We start from the raw sequence: 9,948 nt of genomic DNA, 5'->3' as shown, positions 1-9,948 counted from the left end.
TGTTGTCACTATAAGTACAGAATCACCATCATTATCATCACAACTATTTTATTTAGATCAGAATTACTGTCTTCAGTTCACTGCTAATTACCTTTCATCACATGCAGAAGTTGTTCATTCATCCATCTTTGGCTTGACTTCAGTTACAGTTTGATATTTATGCTCTGATATGTCATGTAAAAAAATAGGAAAGCTGTCCTGCTATTCACCATTTAGGCGCTTGGTGGTGGGGTGGAGAGAAGATGATAATAATAATAATAAACTCAGAAAATATTTGGCCAACATCCTGGGCGAACACGACATCAGGGAACTGCAGAAGACCGCCATTTTGGGAACTTCATACATCATTCGAAAGACGCTGTCATAAAATAAAATTATATACTACATGTAGCACTTGCTAAAAACAATATGTATCCCGGAAATAACTGCTGCCCTATTTACCTAGTGCAAGGACCCAGTTTATAAGAGAAAAGGTACACATTTCTAACAATAATTAAAATGTCAGAGACCCAACAATGCATAAAGCAGTATTGGTCATGAGCACGTAAAGAGAATTCTTCTCTGTCAAGGGCATTTCAGATGTTTTGACTTCTATATTGGTTCTTTAAAAACTGATAACTTCTGTCTTCATTATGCATAATGCATTTTCTGATTAGTTATGCATTGATGATTAATTGTGGTGTTAATTCTTGTTTGTATGCACAGTGCCTTAGCTACATTCCTTAGAATGAGTGAATGTCTAATTTTTGTTGTGCATATCAGTAATATTTCTTTCTTTCTGATATTTTCCATATCTTGCTCAACATTTGTGATGAGAAAAATATGAGATCCAGCAGAATTGAATGCATGTGTAAAGGCTCTGCACATTAGCTGACATAATCTTCCTGCCAATGCCATGTTTTTTAGAAGAAATTACATAACTGTGTGTTTAAGTAGCGTAGAGAGTAGTGAAGAATAAAATCAACACAGAACTAGAATTGACACCTAACTAATTCAGTTAATTTAAAGTTATGATATTAGTATTAAAACTACATTTTATGGTACAAACTTATTTCTTCATATATTTTATAACCGCTGTGGGTGGGAAACAGTTTGACCTTGAATGTAACTTCGGTTGGATATGATGGATTGTTTCTAAGTCAACTGAATGAAATGTCACATCCTAATGCAGTTTGAGTCTTCAGATAAATGAATTTCTACTATAAATATTAGTTATATTAAAAAATTGTGAAAGATATTGTTGATACATTTAATTTTCATATGCACTGCTCTCTCTTGACACAACTAAGCAATACTTAGTTGCTCGCATTAATTTTTTCTTGTAAAGTGTATATAGATACTATTTTTCCTTTTGTAAGATAAAAAAAAAAGAAAAAAGAAAAGAAAAGAGTTTATATAACTTAATAACACTGATTTGTCTCCCATTCAGATTCCTTTACACATTAACCTTATCCCACGAACTGTCACTTATAACATCATATAAAATTAATTTTTGTAGTACTCAGATTCATTATAATCCATCTTATGACTTAATTTTATTGGGGTGGAGTTGATGGGAGAGAAGATTGCTGTCTTCTGGGTTATTGTGAAGTGTAGTCTGGTAGATGTCTACCAACGTTTTAGAGGTCCATGTTGCCTCTATCATCAGGGAGATGTATACATAGCATGATAATTCTGGAATTTTGTGATTGGCCAGAGATACTCTGAAATGGACCACGACTTTATGTTGAATGTATCTTACTCAGATTATGAAATTAAATAATCATACACCTATGTGTATTTATTTTAACTTCAGTAGAAGGGCAATAAACTTTTATAATGAAGCGTATGCCGCCCGTTTGGCATGTCATCCGAACAAAGTCGAACTCGTACCACGAGAACGCAAAAGAATTACATTTTCACATTGTTAAAAGGATGTATTTATGTTGAAGAATAAATTATTTTTATAGCATATGTTTAATCTAATGTTTCGTTTCAGGCAATAAAACTGTTGATTCGTCTTTTCCGTTTTCTGAATTTTTCTGCATTCCCGGAACCAAACGTCCAATTACAACATTGTGTGTACGGGGAATACCGACTCGCTTTACGAAATCTCTCCAATACGTAACTATACACGCGAACGGAGTATTACCCGTCCTGCTTTTGTTTTTATGTTATATACGCATAGGTGGCTCTGCGGTCTGGTCGAATGTAATGGAAATAGTGTGAACGGACTCCGCGGGAGGTTCAGTGTCTGTCATGTGTGGCTTCTGTGACTATCAGCGGAGCTGCGTTCCAGGAACATCACAATGCTTTGAGGATTAACGTGAATAAATATGGCTTCGACGTCTGACACATTAAAGGAATTATTACTTGGTAAGTAATTCGAATATTTGTGACATTCGTTGCAAACTATTTTGCAACATGTGCACGTCTACTGTAGCCAGAGTAGACGTCCTTGGTTTAATATTTTAATATAGTATGTATATATTTATTTACTTATTTTTGTGATGGTAATTGGAAGCAGTCATAAAGAAGAATGAGCTGTTTGCTGATTATATACGAGAAGCAAACATAACTACTTGCAGGGAGACTGAAGAAAACCTGAAATCCCGATGTGGAAAAATTGAACGTGACTGAGAGACGCTCTGTGACAGTGCTGGGTTCATAGACGCTTCAAGTTTTTTTTTGTTGTCCATTGTTTTGGAGGTTTATTTTTGTGATATTTTGAGAGTCTTAAATAATTTTCTGACATCAATAAAATATTCTCGGGCAATCAGCCGCGTTAACTGGTTACCGTAGTAAACCGACGTTTCGGGAACAAACTCTGTCCCCATTTTCAGGGTTCTGATGTGACGAGATCCTCGGAAGTCGCCAGTTAACGCGGCTGATTGCCCGAGAAGATTTTATTGATTGTACAAATCCAGTTTTCTGACATCTTTAACTGATTAGTTGCCAAGTACTAACAGATATAAACATAAATATGATTTAGTAAAAGAAACAGTTATAGCACTGGAATTTTTGACAAGATATTAGTACAGTAGTAAAGGTTAAATAGTTCGGTTGATCGCCCGATTCTTTGAATCAATATAAACACAGAAGATGTCGGTGTCATGACAAGTCACCAGAAGACTTATCACTTTGAAGTCGAAGATCGTCTAAATAATATTTAAACAGCTAAACTCAGTGCTCATCGGACAAAGAAGAGCCACATATCTGAGTCAGCTTCCGTTCATTCTGTGTCTAGGAACAAAATGGTGGTGGCATTGTTGTTTTAACGAGACTGTACCGTATGTCTTGATGAATTCAATTGGCCCTGTAATGCAGGCGGATGTCTCATACACTCTTTGAGTCAAACGTTATGTCATTCAATAATGTCTAACGAAGGAAGAAATGCTCGGACAAATGAAATGGATTTACATATGACTTTGCTTCAGCTCTGACTGATATTCTCATGTAATGAGTAGAGACGGTTTCATGTCATGATGGATATTTGCGTTTTGCTTCTTAACCCGAGTATTTTAAATTATCTTGTGGGGTGGGACACTTTCACTGCATAACCTGTGCCACTTACGGACGCGTCTGAACGTCGAGCGAGAGACTAAAATATTTCACGCGGCGAAGAAATTCTGGCTCTGTGTATTTACTCCCCATATTATTTGGTTCTGTCCACGCATGCGTAAAACAAGGTTATATTAGGACTGGGGTTCTCAACCTTTTCCAGACCTAGGGTCACTTTCCTAAACGTTGAAAACCACATACAACACAACGCGAGAAGACCTCACTCTACAATTTTATTGCCGCGGAAATTTAAAATCTCATAGGTTGTTTTATATTCTACAAAAGAATTTCCTCAAAAAACATGCGTATTTTTGGAAGGAAATTTTGACTATGTTGGTGTTAGTGGTGGTCTATAATCGTATGTTTATATCCAGTCTCATGAAAATCCAACGAATTGGCAGTTTGAACGAAGTGTCTGTGCTACATAGTTTTGGTGTCAGTAAGAAGTGAATTTGCCCCTGTGGGCCTGTTCATTTCAGGACTACGCCTTGATGGTGCATGAAGTAGGTAAGTATAGATCCACTAATTCTTAATTAAACTCGGCACTAAATGGAGTTGACAACTTGAAGCTCCGGTAATTATCTCTGGTCTCCTGTTGATTAAATACTCTTATATCTAATAATTCCTTTCGCTTTGAAGTTTCAATAATTATAGACTTGTTGGTCGTGGCCTATTAGACTTTTCCAACTCATCGTCATAAATAATGAGGGCCTGAAAGTACAGTAGAAGTGTAGAGCAGTGGATGTTGTTAATTATCACTCGAAGTTATCAAACAAAGGAAACGTTTCTTATCAGCGGATAGAACAATCATTGTAGGCTACTTCCGCTGAATAAGATGGTCTGTCATCATGCAAATGAGACACTAAATATAGAGGCCATTACCTACTGGTATGCGACGTCTCAGATGTTGTATTTGGAAGACATCATGCGTACAGAATACAAATATTGTTTCTGCGTGTAACCCAGAGGTATACAAACTGCCCGCCATTTCTGTGACATGTCCGCGAGAACCTGAAATATCGGATGTTGCAAGCACACATCTTCATGGCGTGGTGTTTAGTTAAGCCTCGAAGACGACTTCACCTTTGCGTCATTAGACCACAGAAACGGATAAGATAAATAAGTACAATATAACTTTATGGAGATGTTTGGGGCGTGGAGATAAAACCGGCTTTATCCTGTAGTGAAGAGACTTAATATGTTTCAAAACGAATGTCACCTTGGCAGGTGTGTGAGGATGAAATCGTTTTGGAACTCAGTAGCGTCTACTTTGTTACTTTGTAGCTGTTCATGGAATTTAGATTTTAGACGAACTATAAATCCAGCTATGATATGTCATTCATGCCTAATGTGTGTTGTTGATAACAGCGTATGAAAACTGTACTGACTTTTGATGTTACATTTGTACAACATTCGGACATTCTTGAGGATGTTCCAACGAGCGGCAGCTGGCAACGCTTACTGGCACTCTGCTGAGGCATCACTATAGCAACGCGTGGGCTCTCAAAAGCCGATGTGACACGCGACCGCCTTAGTTACGTATTACAGCCATATCCGGTAATTATCTGGGAACCAAGCTCAAGGGTCGTATCCCCTATGGTTAATGAACGTTTTAGTTCCATAAAAGATGGCAATTTCTTTAAAAACGGTGGTACCATTTTCTTCTCAAGAATTGTACCGTGTGGAGTTAGATATCAGTGTTCCCTGCAGAGTATTTGTATAGTGTTTGTGTTTTTAGCACTTCTCAGTTTGCATGGAAATCCCATTAAGCAGAACATGAACATGGAATTGCACTCCCATGGGAATTATCTACGTTGCTTGTTTTCACTATTCAAAACGCAGAATAATCAGTCTAGGAATTAGTGATATAAATTTGCGAATATTTGGTAGTTTATAATTTATATTCTGTATAAACGTACGAGCCACGGTGGTCTAGCGGTTAGAACGCTGGCCTTGTAATCCTGGGGTTTCGGGTTCGATTCCCGGCGGTGCCCGAATTTATAACTTGTTTTGGGCAAGGCCGTGGTCTAGGCAACACGGAGTTTTCCTCCGGGGGGCTTTCCCGGTTTCTCCATGGCATCCCAACAATTACTCCATTCACACACAGAAGAAGGCAATGGCAAACCACTTGTGGATCATCTGCCAAGAACGTATATGAACAGGTCCCAGTCCGAGAAAAGGATGGAAGGATCCTGTTCATATGTACCTGTCGTCAGACAGAACACTAAATAAATCAAATAAAAGTACAATAATATTATTATCAGAACTGATATTTGATTATTCAAACGCAAATTGAATATTTGCGAAACACTGTATCCCTGGTAATGCTCAGAGTAAGAACTTTACTAGTGGGTTTGCAGAACTTGCAATGGACTGACGTACACATATCTTTTACAATAGAGATGGGGCGGTTTCTTGGAGAGACCCTGGTCGGAGAGCCTCTCTCGCCGAGGGCGGAAGTACAGCGGGCTGGGCTTCTGCAGCGCCTGGAACCTCACATTCGGCGGTCCGAAGTTACGGCTTCTCCGAACACACCGCCGCCTTACCTCGACATGAATGGACCCAAAGGTAATATTCCCTGAATGCAAAAAATTTGAGGATTCAGATAATGGAAGACAACTGCGAAAAAGTTAAATAAGCTTTTGCGGGTAGTCGACAGTCGGTGGTCCTCAAATTTTTGTAAATAATTTAGATTGAGAGGGATTAAGAACAAATTGCTGATGAGAATGTTTTCATGTTTATAAAGAGAAAGTAACAGGCACAATGGGTAAAACTGTGTAGTGAATATCTTCATAATTTTTAGTTACCCCCCCCCCCCCCAAAAAAAAAGAAAATTACGAAATGAAGTCAAGGATTTTGATACGGGTGGATCATGTAGCTTGCATGGAGAAAATGAGAAATTCATACATGATTTTGGCTGGGAAACGTTTGCATAGATGGGAGGAAAGTTTTCAAATGGATTTAGAGAAACAATTATGAAGATAGAGACTGGAGTCATCTGTAGCAGAATGGGGTCTTGTAATTAAATTTTATGAACATGATATTGAACTTTGCGATGCATGATGTTTGTCTAAACAATATTTAAAAGTTTAGTTTCTGCCATATGGAAAACACGATGTGTCCTCATTAAAATCATACATTGCTCGATCGTGTTTTTAAATTTTGCAGTACTCTGGTACATCACACACTGATTACCAGCAGTTTACAAGGTGTTTCGTTTTCTTAATATTAATTTATTTTCAGTTTCCTCTAACCCATGAATAAGCCTTAGTCTTCTGCGTCATAGACGCGTAAGTTTCAGATTTGAAATAGTTTATACCATATATGATACGTCATAGCATACGTATATTTTGCGTACAGGTGCCCGCGAAGAATATGTGGACGCCGAAGTGAATGCCGACAAAGTGGAGGAAGAATATGAAGAGTTTCCAGAGCTGAGTCACACACCAATTCCTGCAAAACTTCCGGTAGAAAGTCAGACATCGCTTACTTCAAGTTCTGGCCAGTCTGAGGATTATGTGAACTTATCACTTCCTTATAGCGAACTTCGGACAATGACTAATAAGTGCGGACCATTGTGGCGTAAAGAAAAGTTCATCTTCTTGGATCAGTGGCGACGATGTTGCGCCGGAATCTATGGTCATGTCGTGCTCTTGTACAACTCTGAACGTGATGCTAAACCAAGCAGTTCCTTTGACGTACAGGGTTATGACGCTCGACCCTTAACTACAAATAATTACAAGGATCCTAAAAGGAAAGTTTCTGCATTTGAGATTGTATGTCCAGGGAAGAGAACATATCAGGTAAATTAATTTACATATACAGTATGTCCCAAAAAGATGTGTACACATTATAATACAGAATATTAACCTTACTACTGATCTTCATGTGTAGTGTTTACGAGGAAAACCCAGTGTGTTCTACACGTAACAGATGATATTGCTACGTATTTTCCCATGATTCATGTAAACAAAATGGCAGAGGGTCTTTATTTCTTTCATTGAATGTATAAAGGGGGACACAGCAGGAGCGTTAAATGTCGTGGTCCCATCGAACCCATGTACTGATGGGTCGCGAATCCTGCTAACCACCAATGCACACCATGCTGAATGGTTTTCCTGTGTCCGTATCCTGTTTCTTTATCTTTAAGAGCGAATTTGGGAGTCTGTGATTTTCCAGTCTGTTGTAACGAGTTAACAGTTTTTGTTTGTAGTCATATATTCTTCAATGTACCAGATACATATTTAGTTCTGTAAAAAATGTTCCCATCTTTAATTTTTCCCAGTTGGGCCCGTAAATTTACGCACTTAAAATTAAATTTCTACTGCTTCAGTTTTACTATAATTTTTATATTTCAAATAAAAGTTAATAAAAACATAAGAATTGTCATTAGGGTTTCTTTGATTACACTGAAATATGAGTATTTTAATGGCAACAAGTTTTAAATAACGTGGAAAAAATTTAAGTGCTTTGTAATATGCGCGTGACAGTGAATTTAAAATTGTAACGCATCTGTTTCAGTTTGTCGCACGAACTGCTAAGGATATGGGTCAGTGGGTGGTTGCTATTCGTCTAGCAAGTACCCAACCAACTCCTACAGTACCGCATCGTGTGCACGAGAGGACTTTGCTCGGCAAACGACAATTACCCTCACTTCCCGATAGTGACAGTGAAACATATGATGATGTTGGCTCGACAATAAACTTTAATGATAACAGGCAAAAAAATTATGAACCAGTTCAATCTGATGGAGAGGAACTTTATCATGATATTGCAGATGTTTATCAAAAAGGATCACAAGTTCAATCAAAGTCCGGTTCTGAATTAAAACATACAGAAGAAGAACCTTCCATCCCACCTGTGCCTCAGGAGGATCCATTACAAGAAGATGCAGTGTATGATGACATTGGAATTGCCAGTTCTAGTAGTGTGTACTGTAATATGATTGGTGCCAGTGCAGGAGAGTTGCAACAGCAAGAACCCGAAGAATCTAATATAGAGAACAATGAGGAAGAAGGGGATGATATTTATGATGATATCGGATTTACCGAACAAGACCACGTAGCGATAAAGTTGTCTGCCTTTCGTCAAGAAGGATCTGGAGGAAATGGAGCTCGCATCCAACATATTATCAAGAAAATGGAAGCATCTCTTGGCAATGGAAACAAACGTTCTGTTGGATACCATATGAAACATGAACCCTTAAAACAAATAGAAACTGAAGAGCTGTATGAGCCAATTGAAAATGGCACAGTGGAAACTTCTCCAGCGCATCCTGAGCTACAAACACGTTCAAACGTTGTTTGGTAGTATATGGCCGTACATGTTTCTTCATGATGGATCTCAGCTTGTGTGTTTCATTGGCCTTTGTGCAACAGGGTTATAAGTTGTGCCCCTGATAGTGAAGTTTATTCATGAATATTTCTGTCTTCTGGGTTGTTGCGCTGTGTAGTCTGGTCGATGAAATATTCATCGCCCTGATGACGGAGGCAGTATGACCTCTGAAACGTTGGTAAACATCGACCAGACTACACAGCGCAACAACCCAGAAGACAGAAATCTTCATACTTATCGCCCTGATGACGGAGGCAGTATGACCTCTGAAACGTTGGTTAACATCGACCAGACTACATAGAGCAACAACCCAGAAGACAGAAATCTTCATACTCACCGCTGTGAAAACCTCAAATCTTACAAGTTTATTCATTGGAGACTTAACCCATCAACATACCCTGCTATTTGATAAACTCAATTCTGAAAGCTCGGTTCACGGTTGGAAAACCTAGCTATCTACAAGACCTCTTGATGTATCATTTATAACTATATAATATTACTGTTTATTTGACAGCTAAGAGATGAGTTGCAATGCAGTCTTTGGACTCAATGCTTCCATTTGAGCTGGAACACATTCAATTTGTTCTCAAGGGAAGATTATATGTATTAAAATAAATGGCAATGCACAAGAACAATTACAGAGTTTAAAAATGCCATTGGATATGTTAAGCTGTTGGTATACTTTGATGGGAAGGGGCTGACCTATCCATTTAACCTTTATCATATAGATACAGGGGATGTAAACTCTCATACTGTGGGGTTGACAGCAAAAACTATAACTCCAGGATTAAGTTCCAGCTGTTTGCTAGTGCAGCGCATGGTCAGTGTCTCACACGTGAGCCACGATGTACAAACAATAAAAGTTTAGGATAAAGACAACTTTCATGACACCATTGTAAGATATAGGTAGTCAGGTAGTTGTTGTCAAATGAATAACGTAGGGGTGTGCATTATTTGACTTATTAATGATATAATGTGTGACCAAAGTATGGAAAACTTTGTGATAAAAGTTACCACAGCATGCTGCTCATATGTATTTTTCCTATAATTTTAAATTTATCACATTTCACTATA

General features: G+C 38.1%; 1 protein-coding gene across 2 annotated transcripts; it reads left to right on the top strand.

Annotated features, from left to right (window-relative positions):
- The first annotated feature begins 2,173 nt into the window (after positions 1–2,173).
- Positions 2,174–9,530, top strand: blow (PH domain-containing protein blown fuse). 2 transcript variants are annotated; one of them, XM_022082824.2, is made up of 4 exons: positions 2,174–2,355; positions 5,941–6,108; positions 6,901–7,343; positions 8,062–9,530. In XM_022082824.2, exons 1-4 carry the CDS (start codon positions 2,316–2,318, stop codon positions 8,848–8,850), a joined length of 1,440 nt encoding a protein of 479 aa, XP_021938516.1. In that variant the 5' UTR covers positions 2,174–2,315; the 3' UTR covers positions 8,851–9,530. The 2 variants fall into 2 exon arrangements, with proteins under 2 accessions (XP_021938516.1, XP_021938517.1); XM_022082825.2 differs by lacking the exon at positions 2,174–2,355 and adding an exon at positions 2,957–4,047.
- Positions 9,531–9,948: the final 418 nt, after the last annotated feature.

This window comes from Zootermopsis nevadensis, unplaced genomic scaffold (assembly GCF_977971745.1).
Source record: "Zootermopsis nevadensis isolate Lab colony 2312 unplaced genomic scaffold, Znev_1.0 Znev_ptg000028l, whole genome shotgun sequence".
In the NCBI taxonomy this organism is placed as follows: Eukaryota; Metazoa; Arthropoda; class Insecta; order Blattodea; family Termopsidae; genus Zootermopsis; species Zootermopsis nevadensis.
This window is presented reverse-complemented; position numbering and strand designations above follow the sequence as displayed.

Excerpts from the sequence above, each read along its gene's own strand:
- blow (XM_022082824.2), top strand. The coding sequence starts at position 2,316 with ATGGCTTCGACGTCTGACACATTAAAGGAATTATTACTTG. Across the intron at positions 6,109-6,900 it reads CGACATGAATGGACCCAAAG|GTGCCCGCGAAGAATATGTG; the intron begins GTAATATTCCCT and ends TTTTGCGTACAG. Across the intron at positions 7,344-8,061 it reads CAGGGAAGAGAACATATCAG|TTTGTCGCACGAACTGCTAA; the intron begins GTAAATTAATTT and ends CATCTGTTTCAG.